A 23412-nucleotide genomic window follows, 5' to 3' on the forward strand; every position below is an offset into this window, starting at 1 on the left:
CTTTATACTGAAAATATGCCGCACAATGAAGGAGTAGGCTAGGCTTACGTTTTAAACCAAAAGGCCTAATGAAGGCTACACTTGCAGCGGATTAATTGTCCACAAGGTGTTTTCAAACAGAGGACATTGATGGTGAATGATGATAAGCATCTTGTTTTTTTTTTTGTTGGTATTTCTCTTTTATTCTCAGGTAGATGCATAACAGTTGAATATATTCTGGAGGTCTATATTGCATCATGCTGTAAACACAACAGCAGATCATTTCTATTACCCGGCCCATCCCCAAACCATCCAACCCGTGGTCCCAGCAGACAACCAAAGGCAGTATTTTGACTTTGATTGTGCTCACCTTCAACAGGTACATTTCTAGACAATTAAGTTAGATGTAAATAAGCACTTTTTTATATGACGCCACCCAATTTTGGATTCACAGACACAAATACATTGAATACAAACACTATCAACAGCCCAGCTGTTTGGTCATTATATTGGACCATGGTCAAACCCATAAAATGCTCTACTTTGCAGGAATAAAACTGTCATTATCAAAAATGTTTGAGGTAGTGACTGCACACTCAGTCCATAAAAACATATTGATCAAAAACCTTTTTATTAAACACTGACAACAAGAGCAATGTGTTTCGCTTAGAGCTTCATCAGACTCATCATGAACCAAAAACATTGTTTTTGATGGATGTTCATCTCACAGTTACCAGCACATCTACCTCCACATAAAAGCATACACTGTGCACAAAGTTACTTAACACTTTGTAAACACATCTTTGGAAGTGCTACATATAAATAAAGGTTGTTGTTGTCGTTATAGAGTTATAGGGTTTCATAGGCTACTTGCCATTTCTACCTCAGCCATCTTGAAACACTCTAATATTACTATAAGTAAAACATTTAGTCAATGGCTAGTACATTATTCGGTGCATTACTACTCCTACACTGAAGGGGCAGCACTGTCTCAGGTGGCGCTTTCCTTCTCTACACACAAACACAACGTCGACTTCCGGACAGAAGTTTTCAAACAACACTCGCTAGCCAGCTAGGCGTTACATTTTTTTTTGCTCAGGGAACTACGCCAAGCTTTGCCGAGTTTTGGGTAAGATTTGCTTTTGAAAATCAATGTATTTCTTTATTTATCCCAGCTTGCACGTGTTTTTAGTAACTTTAGAATATTTAGCTTGGCTTTGTTGTTAGGAAAGCGGCTATCCAGCAAGGATAACATGCTAACAGCCTGTTTGCTTTGTTTTACACATCTGAGAGGTGCTAACGCTAACCGGTTGAGTTTGCTTTTGTTCCGATTTTAGCCTTGTTGTGGAATATTGAGATGGACGAACAATGTTCCCTTTAACTTAAATAAATCGCGTGTTAATCGACAGTAACTTCAACTTTTGTATTTATGTTTGTTTGTAGCTAGCGGGCTAGCCTGTTGTTAAAGCAACCAGCGATGTCAGCGAGCTCCAAGAGGAGAAGAGCCACTTCACCCTCCAGCAGTGTTAGTGGAGGGGGGGACCTCGATGATACCTTATCCTCTACACCTGGAAGTGGAAGAAAAAAGAGAAGAATATCTAATGTTCCTCCGGTAGATACGGTAAATGCGCTTTGTATTTGTATGTTTTTGCACCAGGCTTTGTATGGTTTTAATCGATCTTAAAATAATGTTACATTTTCTCTTATTCATAATGCGTGCATTAGTTAACAGTTGTGCGATTTTTTATTAACGTTACTTGTTCCCTCCAGATTGCTGTATGCCATGAGCTGTTCAATGCTGTCAGGGATCACAAGGATGACCAAGGCAGGCAACTTTGTGAAGGTTTCCTCAGGGTACCAAAGAGAAGGTATTGTAACATAAACTTAAAGGCCCGAGTAAACATTAAAATTGGCTAAAATAATTGTGGGTGGAACTGTCCAAGATAACCCTTGCAGTAAACGTGGATACCAACCATCATACACTATGCATGTCATATTGAGATTTGACAGTCTGACTGGTGGGTGGGTCTCAGACGTAAGGAGATTACAGTGATGTCTGATCGCTTTTGTTCTCTTTCAGGAATCAGCCTGATTATTATGAAGTGGTTTCCCAGCCAATTGATATGACAAAAATTCAGTGTAAACTGAAGTCAGAAGATTATAATGATGTGGAGCAGCTTACTGCAGATTTCCAGCTCATGTTCAACAATGCCAGATCATTCTACAAGGTAGGGAGACAAAACGTACTGTAGGGCTGTCCTCCACTGCTAACGGAATTCTTAGTCGTAAACTGAGTTTCTCCACAAACAATCATGCAAAAGCACCACTTTTAAATCCTGTTTTTACCACCGATGTGCTGATAAGTTTCTTCGAAATAAGTCGTTAAGCACGAAAAAGGATAACAAAAAAAAAGACTAATTGACTTAAGAAATCTTAGTCGAATAAGACTAACACGACCGATTACTCGACTAAGAGGGGGCAGCCCTAAAGTACTGGTACAGTATTTATTTCACTGTAACTGGAGAATTATTGTGTCAAGCCATATTTTCCAAACTGTATATGTTCCTTTTCATTTTTAACAACTCAGCGTGACACTGAGGAGTATCAAGCTGCATGCAAGCTGTGGGAGGTATATTTGCAAACAAGAAGTGAGTTTGTGCAACCTGGGGACGGAGATGAGGATGATGAAGATGGTGATGATATGTTGGACAATCCAGGAATGTCCACTGAAGATGAGGTACATTCATTTCCCGTGTGTAACCTCATAAAAAAATTAAACATGTATTTATTCATGTTTTTTAAATGTTGGAGGTGTGTTTGGGTTAAGTAGATTAATATGCTTTTCATGGAAATGTGTGTTTGTTGTTGCAAATAACAAGGACCAAAGAACTAATGTATGCATATTTATCCTTTAGACCCCAACTGGCAATTTGAAGGAGGTGCTTGAGCAACTCTTGGAGGCTATAGTGTCACACGCTGATCCCTCAGGGCGTCTGGTCAGTGAGCTGTTCCAGAAATTACCTTCCAAAATGGTAAGTCCTTGAAGAGTCTTTGGACAAATGCTGCCCCTGAAATTGTTACGCATTCTTACAGGCCCGTCTGTCTTTCCCAGCATTACCCAGACTACTATGCCATTATAAAGGAGCCAATAGATCTGAGAACAATCGCTCAAAGAATACAGGTAGTGACTGATTGCTTTGTCGTGCATCATTCATCTTTAAAAAAAATTCTTCATCGTTTTATTATAGCCAGCACTAATTTTACTTTATTTGCATAGATTGGATTCTATAAAAGTGTCAATGCGATGGCCAAGGACATTGACCTGATGGCCAAAAATGCCAAAACATACAATGAACCAGGATCTCAGGTTTTCAAGGTAAACTCTTTTTCTTGTTTTTATTTTTTGATGTAACATCCCAAATATTAACAATTGTTCTCTTTTGTATTGTATAGGATGCTAACACCATAAAGAAAGTCTTCATCCAGCGGAAGACTGAACTTGAACACGCTGAACCCACTAAATCTAGTCTACGCATCAGGTAATAAACGACAATTGCATAGTTTTTAGTGTATTGTTTTTGTCTCAAATACATATCAGCAGATCACTCCCTGACAGAAAACTACATGGTGACTGTCTTGTGTCTTTACTGTTACTATTCAGGAATCGCAGGTCTGGCCAAGGGGACCGACTGTCTGGAGTCAGCGTAGCTCTTCACTATGGCTCAGAGAGTGAGGACGACCCTGTGCTCTCTGGTAAGCATTAGCGCTTTGGGCTGCAGAGTAATCTAGCTTGTGTTTGTGTTGAAAAAAAAAAATAACAGTTTGTGTAAATGTTTGCAGGCTCTGTGTGCTACGACGAGGGAGAATCAGAGGCTGAGAGTCAGAGTTCTAGTATGGAGATGAGCAACCCAATCTTCCAGCTGTATGAAGCTGTGAGGGGTGCCAGGAACAACCAGGGCCAGGTCTTCTCTGAACCTTTCCAGCACCTGCCCTCTCGCAGGGAGTATCCGGACTACTTTCAGCAGATCAAACAACCCATCGCACTGCAGCAGATCCGGTAAGGAATGGCCCTTCTGTAGATATGTTGAGAGGCAGGATGACAGATTGTTAAAGTTTAGTGATGGGTTTTATTTGTTGATTTGTTTTTAATTTAAATTTTTTTTTTTTTTATTACACCTAGTGGTGTGGTAGATGCACCTTTTACCAGCAAGTGACAGTTATAATTAAGAGAAATTCAAGTCCTTGATAACCTTTTTTGATCATTTTTAAGGGCAAAGATGAAGAACGGCGAGTATGAAAGTCTGGAGCAGATGGAGGCTGATCTCACTCTGATGTTTGAGAACGCAAAGCGCTACAACATGCCTAACTCAAGCATTTACAAACGGGCCTTTAGGCTTCAGCAGATCTTGCAGGTAACGAAATTCTGGCCGGTTATGTTGGAAGATGTTTTTATTCTAGTTAAGCCAAGAATGAAAGGGAGAGAAAAAAACTAGCCATAATTTGTCGCAGACAATGAAGCATATATCAGGAATAGCCCAGTGAATGTAATTGTCCACTGAGGTATCCGTCTGTCTGTTGATCTGTCTGTTGGTGTAGGCCAAAAAGAGGGAACTTCTCAGGAGAGACGATGAGGATGGAGACAGCATTCTGTCATCTGATGCAGGGAGCATCAAGAGGAAAAGGTATGCAGGTTTTTCTCTCTCCTTTTGAGAATTTTGGATCCATTGCTATTTCTCTTAAAAAATTAAGAATCTGTAGTTTGCGTGTGGACAACGTAACAAAATGCATCACTCCTGAAGCCTTGTTTGTTGTCTGTGTTCCCATCCAAGCTCATTCATATTCTACTTTGATTCTTTTTTTTTTTTTAGCCACAAGAAAAATGTCAAAAAGAACCGAATGAAAACCTTATACGCCGCTGTGACCGAGGCTAGGGAAGTTGGCACCAGTCGTCGTCTTTGCGATCTGTTTATGGTCAAACCATCAAAGAAGGACTACCCTGACTACTATAAAGTCATCCTTGAACCAATGGACCTGAAGACCATTGAGCACAACGTCCGCAATGAACGCTACGCGACAGAAGAAGCTCTGATGGAAGACATGAAGTTGATGTTCCGTAACGCCCGGCATTACAACGAGGAGGGATCTCAGGTAGACAGTTCATACAGTAAAGTATGCAACGTTAATCTTTGCTATTACTGAATGCAAAACAATCTTGACATGAGCTATATTTTTCTAATACTGCCAATTTTTGGATGGTTAACGTAGGTGTATAATGATGCTGATATTCTGGAGAAGATACTGAAGGACAAGCGTAAGGAGTTGGGACCTCTGCCTGAAGAAGATGATGTGGGATCTCCCAAACTGAAACTAAGTAAGTTTGATCACATCCGTATTTGTGCATGTTTTAGCCCATTTATGTTAAGTCGGATACATTTTACAGCATTGCCGAAAATCTTCTAAAATATACCACAACATTATAGCATTTTCTAACCTTCGAGGCAGCCATAAGATTCATTTCATTATGGTATAAAAATGACCTCACAGAGGCTCACAATGGCAGCTGTGAAAATAATGGCGACCTGAGAGACTATTAGGTCTTTGCAGAGGTCTGCACTCTATTGAGGGTCCTCATGTTGTTGTTTATACCACAGTTTCTAGGCAATCATTTGGTTTTACAGTTCTGTGTCTAATCTTAAGGGCATTTTTTTTTGTTTATGTAGGAAAGAGCGGTGTTTCTCCAAAGAAGTCCAAATACCTCACTCCTCTCCAGCAGAGGTTAAATGAGCTCTACGATGCTGTGCGAAACTTCACTGACCGCCGAGGTCGGCGTCTAAGCACAATCTTCCTTCGTCTGCCATCTCGTGCCGAGTTGCCTGACTACTATGCTACAATCAAGAGACCCATCGATATGGAGCGCCTGCGGAGCCATATGGCGGCCGGCCGTTACCAAGACGTCGAAGCCCTGGTGGAGGACTTTGCTCTCATGTTCAACAATGCCTGCATTTACAATGAGCCGGAGTCTCTGATCTACCGGGATGCTCTAGTGTTGCACCGGGTGCTGCTTGAGACACGCAAGCAGCAGGAGGGAGGCGAGGACTCTGGGCCTCCTGCTGTGGGACCTCTGGTGCGGGAGCTGATCAGGAACCTGTTTGTGTCCGTGCTGGGCCACCAGGATGAAGAGGGCCGATGCTACAGCGACTCGCTGGCTGAGATCCCCGCTGTGGATCCAGACGCCCCTGAGAAACCACCGCTTAACTTTGATGTCATCAGGATGAACGTGGACCGTGGCCGCTACAGGAGACTGGATGTCTTCCAGGAACACATGTTTGAAGTGCTGGAGAAGGCAAGGAGGCTACACAGGTATGTCAACTTATTGGAAAGGCTGTCGGGGGCTATGTCAGTGATAGACAAGTGTTTGCTCTGTTTAGTCTCAGGACAAAAAAACAAAAAATGTCATCTAATTTCTCTTGTTGTGAAACAGCAATTTTTAATAGGCCATTAACCATTTACACTAGATATATGACATCACTTTTACCAATATCCAGTTGCACAAAAAAGTTGTTTTGATCCTCTCATGCTGACTAATAGCCCTTTTGATTTTTTTCATTTTTTTCTAACTTTGTTCACTGTTTACTAACATAATTTGGATAATATGTGTTATGACGTCAAGTTGGTGGATTGGGTCCAGATTTACGAGTCCGCATTAACATGTTTTTATTATACTTTTGTTTAAGTATTTGTGTAAAATGTAAATAAAACTCATTCCATTCTTGGAGACCAGCATGCTGGTCCTTAAGCCAAAACTCAGCATAGCTGTGTTCACAGTGTTTATGTCATTTCTTTTTTTGCATTTGCAGGACTGACTCCGAGATATTTGAGGATGCGGTGGAACTACAACAGTTTTTCATTAAGATCAGGGATGAGCTATGCAAGAATGGAGAGATTCTGCAGTCGTCTGCACTCATCTATACATCCAAACACCTGCACAATGACGTGGAGCAGGAAAAGAGGGAGAAAATTCCCAAAGAGATTGAGGAGGACAAGCTGAAGATGGAGGAAGAGGAGGGGGATAACAAAGGTGTGTGTGAGAGTGAGTGAGTGTGTGAGATAATGAACTGGTATGAGGAATATGTTAAAATGTTGATATGCTATTAATTTGAAATCATTATATATATATATATACTCAACTAAAGAGGGTGAGAAAGCCAAGGACCTGCCAGGAGAGGCATGGCAGTCAGAGTCTGAGACGGAGCGTGTGTACAGCCAGGACTGCAGTTATGAAAACAGCACCTATCATGTGGGGGACTTTGTCTATGTGGAGCCGTCAGAACCGAAACTGAAGCCACACATCGTCTGTATTGAACGCCTGTGGGAGGATGAAGCAGGTAACGCACATTAAGTTTTTGGCAACTTGGCAAAAAATCATTATCATTTAGCACTATAAACATAGCACTATAAACATACTGTCATAAACAGCAAATGTATCAATCAATCAAAGGCAGAATTGATTATAAGAAAGAACCTTAAAGTACCTTTTTTGATTTTATTTTGCTTAATACATTTTTGCAAATTCAACTTTCTTGTATTGATTATTTGTTAATGGCTTGTGTGTAAAGGTGGGAAGTGGCTCTATGGCTGCTGGTTCTACAGGCCAAGTGAAACCTTCCACCTGGCAACACGCAAGTTCCTGGAAAAGGAGGTCTTCAAGAGCGACTACTACAACAAAGTGTCTATCAGTAAAGTTCGGGGCAAATGTGTGGTCCTGTTTGTAAAGGTAAGACCCTCTACAGAAAATGACCCACACATAAACAATTGTTTTTGTTTTGAAACAAGGATCTGTTGACCAAACAATGGCTATTTTTCTGTAGGATTATTTCAAAATGCAACCTGAGGGCTATAGAGCTGAGGATGTGTACATCTGTGAATCCCGCTATGCTGCCAGGAACAAGTCCTTCAAGAAGATCAAGATATGGGCCATGCCTGTGAGCTCTGTGAAATTGGTCCCTCGGGAGGTGCCGTTGCCCGTCGTCCGTGTTGCTTCCATGTTTGCCAAACCTGACCAGGACAAACTGACAATTTCATATACAGGCAGTGGCAGTTTTGTGGACAAGGTGAGGTGGCGACACTATATTTTCTAAGGTTAGGACATGGCAATACATCATTTGTTCTATAGTTTTGCATTTCCGACATAAAGGTAAGAATACTTGATGTCCTTGACTACAGGGAATTTGCTCAAAATAAGACCTTATAGTTCCTCTGAGCTCCTTATGATCCTGTGGGAGCCTTTTTAATTTTACTTTTGTGGAAACTGGGTCATTTTGGAAGCAAATAAAAAGACACAACAAAGACAAGTTATAGGTACAGATAATGAGGTGATTTCAACCTTCAGTATTGTGCTGCATTTGGCCAAATCCCAAAAGGCCTTCACTATCAGGACACTGGCCCTCTCATCAACTTCAGTTAAAGGATAAGGCTGGTGTCCAGGTCTAAATGAAAAAATGAAATCTACAGTATAGCGTCGCCAAGCAAGAACACTGTCAGCCAGCTGACTACAGGGAATTCATTATCTCAGTGTGGTAGCAGGCAAGTCTTGACAAGGGGCACGGTAGCAGAGGAGAAGTTAGTTCCAAGTATGAATGTTTGTTTGTCACAATGCAAACAAACACCTGAGTCCTCTGTGTGTCCATGTTTATCTGTTTAGGAAAGAGAAGATGTCCCTATGGAGATGAGTGGAGGCGAGCCCGGCTGTCAGTATTATGAACAGTTACGCCACAACAACATGTGGTTTAAAGTGGGAGACTGTGTTTACATCCAGTCACATGGTCTGTCAAAGCCCCGGGTTGCCAGGTGGGTGAAGCTATATTTTGCCTTTTTAGTGTAAGAAGGCCTCTCTTTTAAATGGGGTCTGATGTGACATTTGTGCTTTATAGTTATTGAGTTATTAACTATTGGTAACATGGCTCCCTTGACTGGGCTGCAGGATAGAGAAGCTGTGGGTGCAGAATGGAACTACTTTCTTCTTTGGGCCCATCTTCATTCATCCCGAGGAAACGGAGCACGAACCCACAAAGATGTTCTACAAGAGAGAAGTGTTTCTGAGCCATCTGGAGGAGACCTTACCCATTACCTGTGTCATAGGTATTGCTTTGACAACTTGTGTTCACACATGACAGTCAGCCAGTGCATCCTTCATGTCATGCAATTAAAGGAATAGTTCAACGTTGTGGGGGAAAAAAGTTAGTATGTCTGGCAGTGAGTTGGATAAGAACATTAATAGCACTTGCATATCTGTCTGTTAAATATAAGCTGCTGGTTAGCTTAGCTTTGTGCTTAGCACAGTTAGTTGACCAACTCTCCACCAGAAGGTGAATAAGCATATTTCCCAAAATGTCAAACTATTCCATTCACCTGCCTTTTCTGAAATTGACATTACTACATATATTATATTACAACTAGTAATTAGTTTTTTTGTTTTTTACATGAGGCTTTTTGACCTGCCAATGCCAGTGGGAATTCTTACTCAAGTAATTTACCAACAATCTAATTAACAAAGTTTGATCCTTCCTGTCTGCTCTCCAGGCAAATGTATGGTGTCCTCCTTTAAGGACTACCTGTCATGCAGACCTACCGAGGTTTCAGAAGAGGATTTCCTGCTTTGCGAGAGCCGCTACATTGACACAGAGAAGCAGATGAAAAAGTTCAAGGGTCTGAAACGCTTCTCATACTCTTCCAAAGTGGTGGAGGATGAGATCTACTATTTCAGGTTGGTCAGTCAAGCAGAGCGCTTCTTCTGATTTTAAGGCGGTTTCTTGCCCCGTCTGATTTTTTTCATTTGTTTTCTCTTGTGCTGGTAATTTTACGTAGGAAGTTGATGGTCCCACAGAAGGAAGCATCGCCTCTTTTGGACAAGAAGATCAGTGAGCTTGAGGTTAAACTGGCAGATATCGAGGATGCAGATGATGATATGGAAGATATGGACGACGACGAGGAGGCCCCCCAGACGCCTTCTATGCCTCAGATGCAAACCCCTCTTGCAAGTGATATGGACACCATGCCATACACTCCTTCTCAGGTACCCATACACCTCCAAAGACCTTAAACAAAGAAGCGCAAATCTTATGTCCGAGGGCTTCAAACCTCTGGTACCAATATTAAAACTAAGACCTGTTTGTTTTTCTAACTTGCATCTTGGTTTTTCATGAAGACCACTCCCAAGGTGAAGGGATTGTCTAAGAAGGAAGGGGCCAAGAGGAAGATCAACATGAGTGGCTATATCTTGTTCAGCAGTGAAATGCGTGCAGTCATCAAAGCTCGACACCCAGACTTCTCGTTCGGGGAGCTGAGTCGACTCGTAGGCACCGAGTGGAGGAACCTCGAGGCGACCAAGAAAGCAGAGTATGAAGGTGAGATGAAGCAATTTGTGGGTGTGAAAGTTCTCTGACGTGAACTGAAGCGAAGATGAGAATTTTTTTGTTTGATTTCAGAACGTGCAGCCAGAATAGTGGATCAACAAGAGCGTGACAGACCACCTCAGAAGCAAGCGTCCCCTAGAGCAGGTACCCCCATAGGGACACTGATGGGGGTGGTGCCTTCGCCTAGCACTATGGGAATGATAAACCAGAACATGACACCTGTGTCAGGTAACCCCTCTCAGAGGCAGCACGAGTGTTTGACAACAAGGCAGCAGGGAAATGAGGCCGGGATGTTAAAAACCGTAATCCTCTTAATTTTCTAACTGTTTGAAACTTATTTATCTCAAAGCCTACATTCTTAAAACAACAGTTTTCTTCTTTTGCTGCTGTTTAACATTATTTGTTTTTTTATTATCACTAGCTTCATATCTGAAAGTGCATGAAAATTGAGTGCATGATTGATTTTTAACCATGAATAATTTTCCTTTCAAGAATTTCATTTAATTTTCATGCTTGTTTTGCCTGCTAACATTCACAGACCCATTTGTATTGTCTGCCCCTTTCGCACACTGAAACTTGAACATCATCAGGTCTGGTAATGGTGTGTGGAAGTCTCTCTTTGTCCACACATCTCTAATGCAGCAAACGTCCGTGTCAAGTTTCCTATGACATTGCATGACCGTCCGGGATATGAACGTTAGTTTTTTTTGTCAGCACAGCTGGGCAACAAAAGATAGTTGCACAGAAGTATATCACAGAAGATGGACATTTTAAGAGTTTACCTGGATAATTGATTGAAATCATAATAAAAATCATATCACAGTTTAGTCAAATATATGATTAGCTTGGTTGCTATGTAAAACCATAAGTAAGAACATTGTAACATCTTGCTAGCTTTACACAGGGATATTGCTGCATCTGTTCCCAGTAGAGCTGTAGTTACACATTTGTCAACGTTCAACTATTCCTGAGCAAACATAGACATTTGCCAGAGCATTTGTGGTTTAAGGTGCATGTGTGAAAGGGGCCACTGTGTGCAGTAGTAGTGCATGTTATTAGAGGTATTAGAGTCAGCTGCATGTCATTTATGCATGGATATGTTGTCCTCTCCTTGCCCTCTTCCCCAAGGCATGATGGGAGCTTACGGCCCACCTTACATGCCCATGCAGGGCCCCCATGAGGGCTTGTTGAGTGTGGCCCCAATGTCACCTCACCCTGCAGGGGGGCCCCTCCTGCCTCTTCATCTCCAGCAAGGTATGCCTGGGTACCCTGGCATGCCTCATCAGGGTAAGGGCCACTGTCCTAGCCACACCTGCTCAGTCACATCCAGTCGTGTCTCTCCTGCTGGAGGGGTTTACCTGAGCCACAGGCTGCACTGCCTAATCGACTCACCGTGCAGTCAATGCTCTCTGGTCTCCAACAACCTCTCTCAAAGTGTACTCACATGGCACACCTAAAGCATACACTTCCACATACACATTTACAGACATAATGCATGTGAAAACAAACTACTAACATTTAACTGATATTCAAAAACTTACATTTTCACAAGTCATTGTAAAGCATTATTGTAGGTCTTAACATAAAGCAAACCAGCATGAGTTAACGACAGTTACTAAATGCACAGAAACCAAATATTGTCATTTCACAGGTATGATGGCCACTGGTATGAATGGCATGGCAGGAAGTCCTGCTGCAGGAAACTTTATGCAACAGGTGAGCCCCAGTCCAGAAAATACTACTCAGTTCACATACTTTTCAACTTTATATAAAATTCAGTCATGCAGCGATTGCGTTTTCGCTGATGGATATTACAAGATGGAGTAAAAATGTGTAAATTGAAAAACAAAAGCTTTATGGCTTAGTATATATATAACACACATGCATTATGTATAGCATATCATTTTTAGGATTCAATATTCCACATGTTGTCCACATGCTAAAAAGTATATTGTCATTGTCTTGATTTTAGCCTGGGATGTTCAGCCCAGGACCACATGCTCCTCCACCATATCCTGGACAGGGCCAGCCCTCGCACCAGCAGCCCACCACTCCCATGTTTGTGGCTCCACCACCAAAGACCCAGAGGGTGCTCCACTCAGAGGCCTACCTGAAGTACATTGAGGGCTTGAATGCAGAGTCTAACACTGTCAGCAATTGGGACCAAACACTCAAAGGTGGTGTTCCTTAAGTCATCTTTTAATTTGGGGTGTGTGTAGAAGCGTTCTATTGGACACAATATTGGCAGTCCTGAAACTTAATATTATGCCACAGATTTCCCCCACATGATCTGATTAGATTTGAGTGTGTGTGTCATAAATGTTTCCTCATACATGTATTTAAATATCACTAATGCAACAGATATTAAAATTGTAGTGAGTAATGGATTCATTTTATTATTAAGCATAATCAGCTCAAGTGCCTCTTGTTTTTGTGTGCTTACAAAAAGAAACCTCATTCTGCTAACATAAGGAAACATGAATCTGCCTGTTAAATAAGTACTTCAATCCAACACCCTGTCTTTCCATCACAGCTCAAAGGCATGCTCACCTGACCAAAGAGCAGGAGAGCCGGCTGCCAGCTCACTGGCTGAAGAGCAAAGGAGCCCACACCACCATGGCGGATGCACTGTGGCGCCTGCGTGACCTGATGCTGAGAGACTCTCTGAACATCTGTCAGGGATACAAGCTGTAACCTGTAGGACTAACCACTATAGCCAGCTCACCCACTGCTCTAATCTTCAAGCTATGGAGTTTAGGAAGGATCATAGACCATATAAGCAATATTTTATAGGGAATCATGATCAATTTTATATTTATTAGCTAACATAATGAGCTTGATAGTTATTTGCGTGTGCATTTTTGTTTTTACACCACATGATTAATTGTGCTGCAAAATCAGTGTTCTTTTGGCTTATTGAAACGACCAAAATAAAAATCTGAATAACGTTACTCTGTTTATACTTTTTTTTTTGTATTATTGTATTAGTCCCCATCAAGCGTTACTTTGTGCTTTTGTGCTTGCCCAGTTGCATTTATAAAATGTAAAGCATGAAGCGTCTTCACTATCTAGTAAATCTTGCATTATTTTGGAAGTACTTCCTCTTTGTCGATGCCACTTCCTGAAGAGAGAATCAAGATAGGGCCATTCTCTTTAGTGTTTGCCCTGTTCTCCCAATGTCCACCTCCTCACCGCCCGCATTTTGATATAAAAACAGCATAGACTGACTCTTGAAACTGGCCATTAACAAAAGCAAACGATAGCAAAGCAACTTGTACTATGGAGTAACTTAAAAACTGAACCAAAGGAACGAAGAGGTGAGGTTTATTTTGTGCAGTGACTTGTCGAGGGTCGGGGTTAGCTAACATTAGCTAGCTAGCAATTTCACCGGCTGTTCCCAGACTGAGAATTATTGTGATACGTTTAAGTAACTATTGGGTAATAAACTAGTGTCAAGTACTGCTGCTAATGAATTGATAATGTATATTCGTGAAGACACCTTTGCTACAGCCATTTAAGTGTTGGGGTTTGTTTTACATAGGCGGTCTTATTATGTCCATCCCATCTAACGTGTTGTATAGGAAAGCTCGCATAGCTAACGTTACCCATCGGCCTGATTTTAATTTAGAGCTCTTTAATGTCCCACTGACAATAATTGCTGCTATATAGACCTTTTCACAAAGATGGTCAAATCATTAGGACATATACAAGCCCGAAGATGTGAGAGACATTCTCGTTTATGCATATTTGCAAGCGGTTGGAGCTCCGTATTGGAGCAGCTAGCTAGCTTGCCACCGGTTAATCTTTACAAACTCATTCAAATCACATTTCTTAGTTGAATTTTTATTAACAAGTTAGTTAATTTCTATAGACAGTAAATAACATTTGGTAACATGAGGTACATGTTAAAATCAGTGCATGGGAATTTTAATCAAACCACAGTGAAGGCTCCAAGGGCCCCACGACACCCAGGCTGTGGTTCACACCTCCTAACCGTGCACCCTGGATGAGAACAAAATAATTTGAAAGTTTTTGGATCAGCAGCATTCTTTATTGACAAGCAAGGTATCGCAAAATGTTGGTGGGGAAACAATCTAAGCCAGGATAATAGTGGTGGGGTTAAAGTCGGCTTTGCTCTGTTAACACGTCACAGTACATTATTTGGTTGTCCACGTTTTTGTTGGCTGTGGGTGATAAATAAACTTGCCTCTTGTAATGTTTTTACTTTAGTTTATTATAGGACCCCCATTAGCTGTGCTTAATGGCACAGCTAGTGTTCATGGGGCCCACGTTTAAAAACATACATTAAACATTACAGTCAGCATATATGACAAACATAAGAAAAATATGACTGACAAAAACTTAAACTAATGTCTGTATATGAATTTAAGCTTACACTGATGACTCAACTGGTACCCAGCAAAAAACTACAAATCCCCAAATATATAGCATTCTCCAAATATGATGTTCAAAGGTGTTCATTTATTTGCTTTTTTAAACATTGATCTGTGTTAATTTAGTCGATAACAGTGGTAAAGAATTCCAGGTTTTATTCCCTCTGTGTGTTTTACGAAATTAGTGTTTGCCCTGGGGAGTGAAAACCGTCTTTCTGTGGCCTGACTGGTGCCATGTGTATATGATATACACATGGCACCAGTCCTGCGTTGGGACCCTGTACAAATCTCTACCTATGATGTGCATTTTTACGGGCCAAATATACAGTATTCTAAGACCTTCATGAATGTTGTTAATGCTTAAGTAAATACAAATGTGTTGTACACTTGTTGTACATTCATTAATGTGGAAAAGGCACAGTCAAACTAATAACTCCTTTTTTATAATGAGTTTTCTCACTATTGCCACAGATGGATTATTGTAAAGAAATGTTGTCGTCATGTGTCATTTTGCACAAAGGGAAGGGTAGAAATATTCTGTAATTTTGACCAAAGGCAGCAGTGCAGAAACCAGAGCTCAACAGAAAAATGTTTAATGTTATTATACACATCCTGCTTTTGTCATATAGTAAGATAACTGCTTTATATTGAGCCTTTCTTCTGGACTGCATTGTGCTTTTTACTATAGCCAAACAATCTAGAACATTGTGTCAGTGGATTATTGTCTTAAATCTTACCTGTAAGGCAACATATTCTTCGCAAAATGTCAAACGTATTAAATTCATATAGGCTTATTTTCAGTTTAACAATCATAATCACTTAAAGGTGCAAAATGTATCCGGTGCAAGGTGTAAAGTTGAATTTGAGGGTGCAAAGCTCAGTGGTTAGCAGTGTTGCCTAACGGCAGAAAGGGGCTGGTTTCAAACCTGACCCTGCCTGCTGGGGCCTTTCTGTTCAATTTTGCATGTTCTCCCCATCTCTACATGGGTTCCTTCCCACAATCCATACACATGCAGGGTCAGTGACTGGGAAACTACATTTTCCATAGATGTGAATGTGGTTGTTTTTGTTTGTCAGGCAACCTGCCCAAGGAGTACTCTTCGTCTTGCCCATTGGGTGCTGGGGGCTCCAGTATCTGTGACAGTGACATTTTTAGATGAATATAAAAGTATGCAATTTGCTTTATATGTATATATAAAAAAAAAAAAAGGGCACATCATAGTTACATATCTCATATCTTCACTCTCCAGGCAGAGCTTACAGTCAGACCTGCTCAATCAACAGTTCCTCCCACTTTGGCATTCACCATTGCTGCACTACAAAGTTCTTATCTTGACCCTTAGCCTACGATTGACCAAGCTAGACCAACGAGGATGTCCCAGCTCCAGTTTCAGTGTCCGGCTAGCCCCATGCCTGCTGCCTCTGCCCCACTGCAGCTGGGACAACCACAGCCTGGCTACAGCATCCCCTGTGCTTCAGGCACCCTACCCTCGGAGAGCGCCAGCCAGCCCATCAGGAGCTCCGCTCTCCCCGCGGGCTCAGCCACTCCCTACAATACCACCTCAGGTTTGTTTTTTGTATTTGTTTCTTTAAAAAACCCGTATTTTTCATTGTTGCTGTTCATTTATGTTTTTGTGCACAATAAATTACCTTTTATTTAACCACTAACATTTATGGTTGTAAATATCAATTGCAAAAGTATACAGTGGGTATTTTGTTAGATTCACACTTTGTATTTGAAACCCCTCCCCCATATTGTACTGTGTATGGAGGGCTCTCTGTATGCCACAGTCACCTCATTTGAAATGTTAAGGATTGTATGCTTCTTGTTTTCAAAGTTTTATCAAGCCCTGCACATCTTCATCAGACTCTTTGTGTAGTTGGTGTCAGACTTTGGCACTAGGCGCGGCCCTTTGTTTTTGTGTTCATGATCATGTCCATTTGCTTAGTTGTGAGTATTTCAGAGCTTCTTTTTGTTTTGTCACAGTATCTAACATGGCAAACCCTAAAGAGAAGACCCCCATGTGTTTGGTGAATGAGATGGCCCGTTTTAACAAGATTCAACCTGAGTATAAGCTGCTGTGTGAGCAAGGACCAGCTCACTCCAAGGTACTTTGAGAGCAATTTTTACAGACAAACTGTGCTTTTGTCTTCTTTCGTCAAGTTCATGCTATGCTATTCGGAAAATCTATTTTATTTCCTGTCTCCTGCGTCTGTCAGATTTTCTCAGTTAGGCTCACACTGGGAGATCAGCACTGGGAGGCAGAGGGGACCAGCATCAAGAAAGCCCAGCATTCCGCTGCTGCATCGGCCCTTGCTGAGACAACACTTCCCAAGCCCACCGTGAGGACACCCCGCAACACAGGCAAGAACCCAGGTGGGCTCTTCCCACTGGCCCTGTCGCAATCTTTTTCTAACGTTTGGTAACACTTAACAGAAAATAGTTTTTCATACATAGTTTTATCTTTGGTCTGTTGGTTTCTTTGTGTTGGCCTTAACAGCAGATGGCATGACACATACCATGGAGTTAAATGCACTATGTATGAAGCTTGGTAAAAAGCCTATGTATAAACCGATCGACCCATACCCTGGGATGAGACCACCAAACTTCAATTACAACGTCCGAGCTCCAGGACCTTACCAGCGTTCTATGCAACAGTGAGTTTCCTTTACTTGGAAATGAGTAAAGAGGACATTCTTCCATTTTGTCCGATGAAACAAATGTTGAATTTGATTTTTGTTTTTTTTTGGCCCAGGTACTATTACCCATTTCCTCCAGTGGGACCAATGTTATACCACATGGAGCTTTCCATCGGAGGCCAGCAGTTTATTGGGAAGGGACGCACACGGCAGTTGGCCAAACATGAGGCTGCTGCCAAGGCCCTGAAAGTCCTGCACAAGGAGCCAATATTGCAACAGTTGCCAGTGGTGAGAATAAAATCAGGATGAAAAAGTGCTAGAAAGCCTGTGTGTAATTTGGTTAGACTTACAGCTTTTCTTTCTTTAATATGCTTTCTGCTCTTGACAGATGAATGGAGAACCCGAGGAGGAAAACCTCAACAAATCAGAAATCAGTCAAGTGTTTGAAATTGCACTGAAACGCAACTTACCTGTCAACTTTGAGGTGATTTATACATTTCTTATTATAGATATTAATGGAAATACATCAGTTCAGTGATATGTAGACAAAATGTACGACTCAGCCCAGATTCGCATCTAGTTTAATTATAGAACATGAATGCTCCTCTACATCACAATTTGTCACTGTTGTTTTCCAGGTTTTAAAAGAAGAAGGCCCTCCCCATATGAAGAGTTTTGTCGTGCGTGTTGCAGTTGGGGAGTTTACTGGAGAGGGCGAAGGAAAGAGTAAAAAGATTGCCAAGAAGCTGGCAGCAGCAGCGGTGCTGGGGGAGTTGAAGAGGCTACCCCATATACCCAGTGTGGAAAAGACGCTGCCACGCATCAAAAAGAAAACCAAATCCATTATCAAGGTAATGTGACCAGTGAGCTGCAATAACAATAATCAGTACAGACCTAAAGACTCTTCATGAAGTGATGATTAACCTGTCACGCCAACAGCTGCAGACCAGCCCAGAATACGGCCAGGGGATGAATCCCATCAGCCGCCTGGCTCAGATCCAGCAGGCCAAGAAGGAGAAGGAACCGGAGTACAGCATGGTGACAGAACGAGGTTTACCTCGGCGCAGAGAGTTCGTCATGCAGGTGATTCAACAGCAATGGAGGCATGCCCTTAGCGTGACTTATGCAACATCTGTTTCTGCTTTCCTTTGCCTTTCTTAATTTCTCACCCATTCAGTTATTTGTCTTCTCTGTTTGCTGCATGTGTTCTGGTACAGGTGACAGTGTACGGCCAGACTGCAGAGGGAATGGGACCTAGTAAGAAGGTGGCCAAGAGGAACGCAGCAGAGAGAATGCTGGAGCTCTTGGGATATAAAGTGCCTCAACCTCAGCCCCCTAAACCGGCACTCAAAACTGATGAAAAGGTACTGCTACACCTTTTATCAAGCAAGTCTTGTAAACATGGCAGACAAGAAAGATTTGATATCTGTGACTAACCTGTATTCCTTCATGTACATCTATTGTTTTTGATTTATTATATATTTATATATAGACCCCACTGAAAAAACCTGGTGATGGGCGCAAAGTGACCTTCTTTGAACCTGGCTCTGTAGAGGAGGTGGCATTGAGTAAGTGTCACTACATCTACTGGACTCAACTATTTGGCAGTGGTCATATTGTGTAATTTACTGTGTTATTTCGGTTGTGCTAATGCGCCCTTCACAAATGTGCTTTTACTTTGAAGGTTCCAAGGAGGAGGACTTCCGCCTGCCTTACTTGAGCCACCAGCAGCTACCTGCAGGTATTCTGCCCATGGTCCCTGAGGTGGCTCAAGCAGTCGGGGTCTGCCAAGCATCCCAGGCCAAGGACTACAGTCGAACTGTACCCAACCCAGGCAAGGCCCCGATCACTGCCATGATTGCCAATGAGCTGCTATACGCAGGGACATCACCGACTGCTGAGACTATCCTAAAGAACAAAAATAATCTGAACCAACTGCCCCACGGACCCCTCACCAGGCCTTCAGAACAGCTGAGCTTTCTTGCATCGGTGCAGAACCTGCAGGTAACTGACAGCATGCTCTGCTTCAGCGAATTTAATAAGGCTAGTATGCATTTGATTTAAACTACAAAAAGGTCAAGATTCATTGAAATATTGTATTTGCTTGCAGGTGGAATACAAAGATTTCCCCAAAAACAATAAGAATGAGTTTGTGTCACTAATAAACTGCTCCTCCCACCCACCGCTCATCAGTCATGGGATTGGGAAAGATGTAGAATCCTGTCATGATATGGTGAGTATTTTTTTTTATTTTTTTTTTTACTACAAAATGGTTTAAAGGTTCAGTGTGTAATTTTAACATATTTGCTGAAACTGTCACTGAATCCTGACAGTATGACATTAGGCAGATTGTCTGTGAAAATAATCATGTTCCTCTGCCTCCCCCTAGTGCCCCCGAAAAAGGAAAAAAAACAAACAATCGGAGCCGAGGACCCTCTAATGTAGTGACCTGGCCAACATGTTGAAAACAGTCAAGCCAAAACCAAGCTTCGCCCCTGGCCCACCAGCTAGAACAAACTTTCTCCTTTTACAGCTAAAAAATACACTAAAAATTTTTTTCATCAGTCCTTCCTAGTTTTACAGTTTGACTGCAGTTCATGAGTGGTCATTGACACTGCGTTAGAGACTCCTCACCTCGGATTGGTTGTTTTCCTTCTGCTAGGAGCACCAGAAGGAGGCAGATGAATGTGATAATTATTATTATTTTTTTTTTTAAGATGGTCTGATACATATAGTGCTGTCAGGATATAGTGAAAGTTTGAGCAAATATGACAAAACGCTATTTTTTATGAAAGTTACCAACTGTAGCTTTTAACAAGCTTATGTCTAGAATGTATCTGTCAAAACACTAAAATGCTATTCAACCTTCCAGCCAAAATTTGGAAGTATTTGGATGCCTCAGGTACAAACCAATAGAAACAAAATGCTGAAAATAAGTGGCACAAACCTTTAACAGTATCAGTCCTTGCATGACCATGTTAAAGGGATATTTCACCACTGGAAAGATGAATATGTATTTAAATTGGCTCATTTATGTAGTAGAAATGTGAATTTTTTTTTTAGAAGTTGGTGCCTTCTAGACCGAGAAAAGCCAGAAAATGTATTTTTAGCTCATACAACAACTCTCAGAATGCACTTGCCTCGCTTCCCTACGAGGCCACTCCCAAGCCACGCTTACCAGTTACAGAGGGCAGTCAAGTGGGTTTTATTGTCATTTCAACCATATACCTGCATGTAGTGAAACAAAACAACGTTTCACCGTGGCTCAAGTGGTGTTACCATTTAAAATATATGAAATGTAGAATAGTCGCAATTTAACAGTTACAAACTCCACCAGCGGTGAGCAGTAGTTGGATACAAGCACTGCATTTCTGCACCAGTCCGTGTTAACATATACAGCCCACCTCCACGAGTCTTACCCAATCTGCTCTCCTGCCCTCGTCGCGTAGTTCGTCAAGTATTCCGTCCGTAATAAAGTTTCCTGCATATTCTCCGATCTGTACCAACGTATCCCGGTGGTACACGTGCGGTAGTTTGAATGCACATAATTGCAAGGTTGCTGCTGAAAAAGTCTTTGCCAGACAAACATTTTACATTCTACTGCAGCAGCTGCTCCGGCCGCCTCTGTATTGCGGCTCGTACAGGTAGCCACGAGCATTGGATTCGTGCACCAGCTCTTCAAAATCCCCTTCTGCCATATCATCTTCAAAAGTACCTCCTGCCATCGTGGTTAGCCTACTAAAGTATGAATTAATTACTCAGCTTTCTCCACAGAGCAATAGCCTGTTAGCTTAGCTTCAAGATGGCACTATTTGGAAATTCTGAGAGTGAGGTCCCACTCCCTATGGACGAGTTGAAAAACATGCAGAACTAGCTCTTACTACTGGCTGTAGTTCATAGCCTCTCAGCAAAAATGCCTCCGATGACGCAAAATGACGATTTGCGTCAGAGGTTTTTTTTCCAGACACGCAATACAGAGATCTCTCGTCTCAGGGGGACATGAGGGAGGGACGGTCATTCGAAAATAGTACCGGGTTTCTACTGATACAAAGCTTAATGCTAATCGGTGTAGTATCCCTTTAAGTTACTTAATGAAACAAAGTTGAAACATGTTTAGCGTGGTGACAAGGTGCTTAATGAAATGTCAAAATTGCAGCATATGTATTGTCGCTCACAATAACATCCAATGAAAACAAAGCAGGAAGGAGTATTTTATACAGTGTCATATGCTGTAATTCCTGCAATGCATTTTCTGCTCCTAAATATATCAATAAAGGCCTATTTTGTCCACAGTCCCTTTCACTGCTCTTGAACAGAACAAAGCACAGCCAATATGACTTCGTTTGTTTCCTTAGAATGGTAGGGAAAGTCTTCAAAGGTCCCAAAATGGGAGCCGTACGTTGGCTGCCTTCTGGACACAGAGTCCTTTTTGTTGAAGAATATCTACTACCAAGACAATGCAGCTTGGCTGTACAGGGTTGTACTTAATGGAGTATCCGTTGCCTCTTAAAAATGGTCACTCCAATAACCTGCACTGTTCTTCACCTCTACAGGCTGCATTGAATATACTAAAGTTGCTCTCGGAGTTGGACCAGCAGTTAAGTGAAAGGACAGGGAATGGACCCATCTCCCGGTGAGTTGTGACAAACGCTGTCTCTCCACGTACTTATGGCTGTGTTTACAATAAGCCTTTCATTCCGCTAATAATCATAGTGAGTAATCAGAAATATAAATGCCTCATTTAAACACTTCAATCAGTGTAAAATGGCTTGTTCTGAAGACGTTTGTCACTTGTGCTCTCTACTAATTTTCCAAGTGCTGCCTGTTTCCTAGGGAACCTTAGGAGATAATCTATTCATTTTCTGAACGGAAGGCGTCGCTTTTGCTTAAATTTTAAAGTTTGGGACTGATCGACAGTGAAACAGTGACACTATGTGTGACTTGTTTTCCACAGGTGTGGCAAGCAGGAAATCGACGGTGACTTGCACCTCAAACAGGCTAACTCAAGCACATTGACACAGACCCTGGATGGCACTGTTTAGATCATCAGGTTTGGTTGTCTGTAAAAGCACTAGAGAAAACTCAGACACTGTGTTCTTAGTTTTAGAAGGCTACAGGAAGCTTTGGGCACTGTAGGCTCTAAACCGTCACTGTTCATATTCATCGTTCCAAAATGTTCACAGTTAAACAAGATTGATAGGAAAAAAATAGCTTCTTCCCCTTGATGTTGTTTAATTGTTCACAGTATTTATTTTGTTGCTTGGTAGAAGAAGTAGCTGCATCCTAGTCAGTGAGTTGGGAGTTTACTTTTGGGGGGGGGGGGGAATCGAGCAATTAACTGTGAATTCTGTTCTGTTTTGCCTATAACTTGTTTCCTCTCTGTGAGACCTTCTTATTCTTGTTTTTAAGTGTTTTATGTTTTATCCCCTGCTGAGGTGGTTCATTAAGCAGGTTAGGACCCCATCTTTTTGTCTAGGGTGCAGCTGGCGAACCTCTGTTGATTTTCCTAGAGTGCTTTATATCAACAACCACAAGTGAAGTGTTATTGACATTACCATGTAGGGCTGGGAAAAACTTGTGACTAAATGTAGCGTGTGATGTAATGTGACGTTGTCTCTGCTCTGTGTGGCAGGGACATTTCCCTGTTGCGTCAGTTTCCCTGATACTCCCTTTTCCTCCCTTTTTGTCAACCTCCCATCTCTCTTTCCGCTCCCCATGGTAATTAAAGTTACGTGCTTATATGCACAAAACAAAGCCCTCTGTTATTTTGTCTTTTTCTTTACCTGCTAATGGCAGAATATATAACTTAAAAGTGTAGGTTATCTAGGGCTGTGCGATAATTAAATATAATTTATTTACTTTCAGTGGTATCATATCTTGATGATGACTTAATCCTATTGTGTGAGCATTTTATACCTTTCTGGTTTCCAAATGAAAGATTCTAACACATGTAAAACCTAACAAGATGAGTTATTTAAGTTATCCTT

At 41.6% G+C, this 23412-nt stretch overlaps 2 protein-coding genes across 11 annotated transcripts; both read left to right on the top strand.

The window, feature by feature from the left end:
• Positions 1-1009: 1009 nt before the first annotated feature.
• pbrm1l (polybromo 1, like) lies at positions 1010-13342 on the top strand. Of its 5 annotated transcripts, none has more exons than XM_078248668.1 (30): positions 1010-1108; positions 1423-1600; positions 1750-1847; positions 2060-2207; positions 2567-2716; positions 2895-3011; positions 3092-3160; positions 3257-3355; positions 3433-3518; positions 3641-3732; positions 3820-4036; positions 4250-4391; positions 4576-4661; positions 4848-5127; positions 5245-5350; positions 5700-6339; positions 6837-7057; positions 7173-7364; positions 7596-7753; positions 7848-8090; positions 8681-8826; positions 8960-9117; positions 9559-9742; positions 9844-10051; positions 10184-10382; positions 10464-10619; positions 11520-11678; positions 12043-12107; positions 12364-12568; positions 12925-13342. In XM_078248668.1, the coding sequence occupies exons 2-30, from the start codon at positions 1457-1459 to the stop codon at positions 13083-13085; spliced, it is 4929 nt and encodes a 1642-aa protein (XP_078104794.1). In that variant the 5' UTR covers positions 1010-1108; positions 1423-1456; the 3' UTR covers positions 13086-13342. The 5 variants fall into 5 exon arrangements, with proteins under 5 accessions (XP_078104794.1, XP_078104795.1, XP_078104796.1 ...); XM_078248669.1 differs by having other exon boundaries at positions 11520-11645; XM_078248670.1 differs by having other exon boundaries at positions 10464-10535.
• Positions 13343-13513: 171 nt separating this feature from the next.
• stau1 (staufen double-stranded RNA binding protein 1) lies at positions 13514-23179 on the top strand. 6 transcript variants are annotated; one of them, XM_078248675.1, is made up of 16 exons: positions 13514-13708; positions 15863-15953; positions 16036-16351; positions 16773-16894; positions 17006-17162; positions 17287-17443; positions 17542-17713; positions 17814-17909; positions 18064-18276; positions 18365-18508; positions 18643-18789; positions 18918-18993; positions 19110-19429; positions 19536-19658; positions 21979-22058; positions 22380-23179. In XM_078248675.1, exons 3-16 carry the CDS (start codon positions 16159-16161, stop codon positions 22465-22467), a joined length of 2088 nt encoding a protein of 695 aa, XP_078104801.1. In that variant the 5' UTR covers positions 13514-13708; positions 15863-15953; positions 16036-16158; the 3' UTR covers positions 22468-23179. The 6 variants fall into 6 exon arrangements, with proteins under 6 accessions (XP_078104801.1, XP_078104800.1, XP_078104803.1 ...); XM_078248674.1 differs by lacking the exon at positions 15863-15953; XM_078248677.1 differs by lacking the exon at positions 15863-15953 and having other exon boundaries at positions 17290-17443.
• Positions 23180-23412: the final 233 nt, after the last annotated feature.

This window comes from Sander vitreus, chromosome 4, assembly GCF_031162955.1.
Source record: "Sander vitreus isolate 19-12246 chromosome 4, sanVit1, whole genome shotgun sequence".
In the NCBI taxonomy this organism is placed as follows: domain Eukaryota; kingdom Metazoa; phylum Chordata; class Actinopteri; order Perciformes; family Percidae; genus Sander; species Sander vitreus.

Excerpts from the sequence above, each read along its gene's own strand:
- pbrm1l (XM_078248668.1), top strand. The coding sequence starts at position 1,457 with ATGTCAGCGAGCTCCAAGAGGAGAAGAGCCACTTCACCCTCCAGCAGT. Across the intron at positions 2,717-2,894 it reads GAATGTCCACTGAAGATGAG|ACCCCAACTGGCAATTTGAA; the intron begins GTACATTCATTT and ends TTTATCCTTTAG. Across the intron at positions 3,733-3,819 it reads GGACGACCCTGTGCTCTCTG|GCTCTGTGTGCTACGACGAG; the intron begins GTAAGCATTAGC and ends AAATGTTTGCAG.
- stau1 (XM_078248675.1), top strand. The coding sequence starts at position 16,159 with ATGTCCCAGCTCCAGTTTCAGTGTCCGGCTAGCCCCATGCCTGCTGCC. Across the intron at positions 17,714-17,813 it reads TATTGCAACAGTTGCCAGTG|ATGAATGGAGAACCCGAGGA; the intron begins GTGAGAATAAAA and ends TGCTCTTGACAG. Across the intron at positions 19,659-21,978 it reads TAGAATCCTGTCATGATATG|GCTGCATTGAATATACTAAA; the intron begins GTGAGTATTTTT and ends TCACCTCTACAG.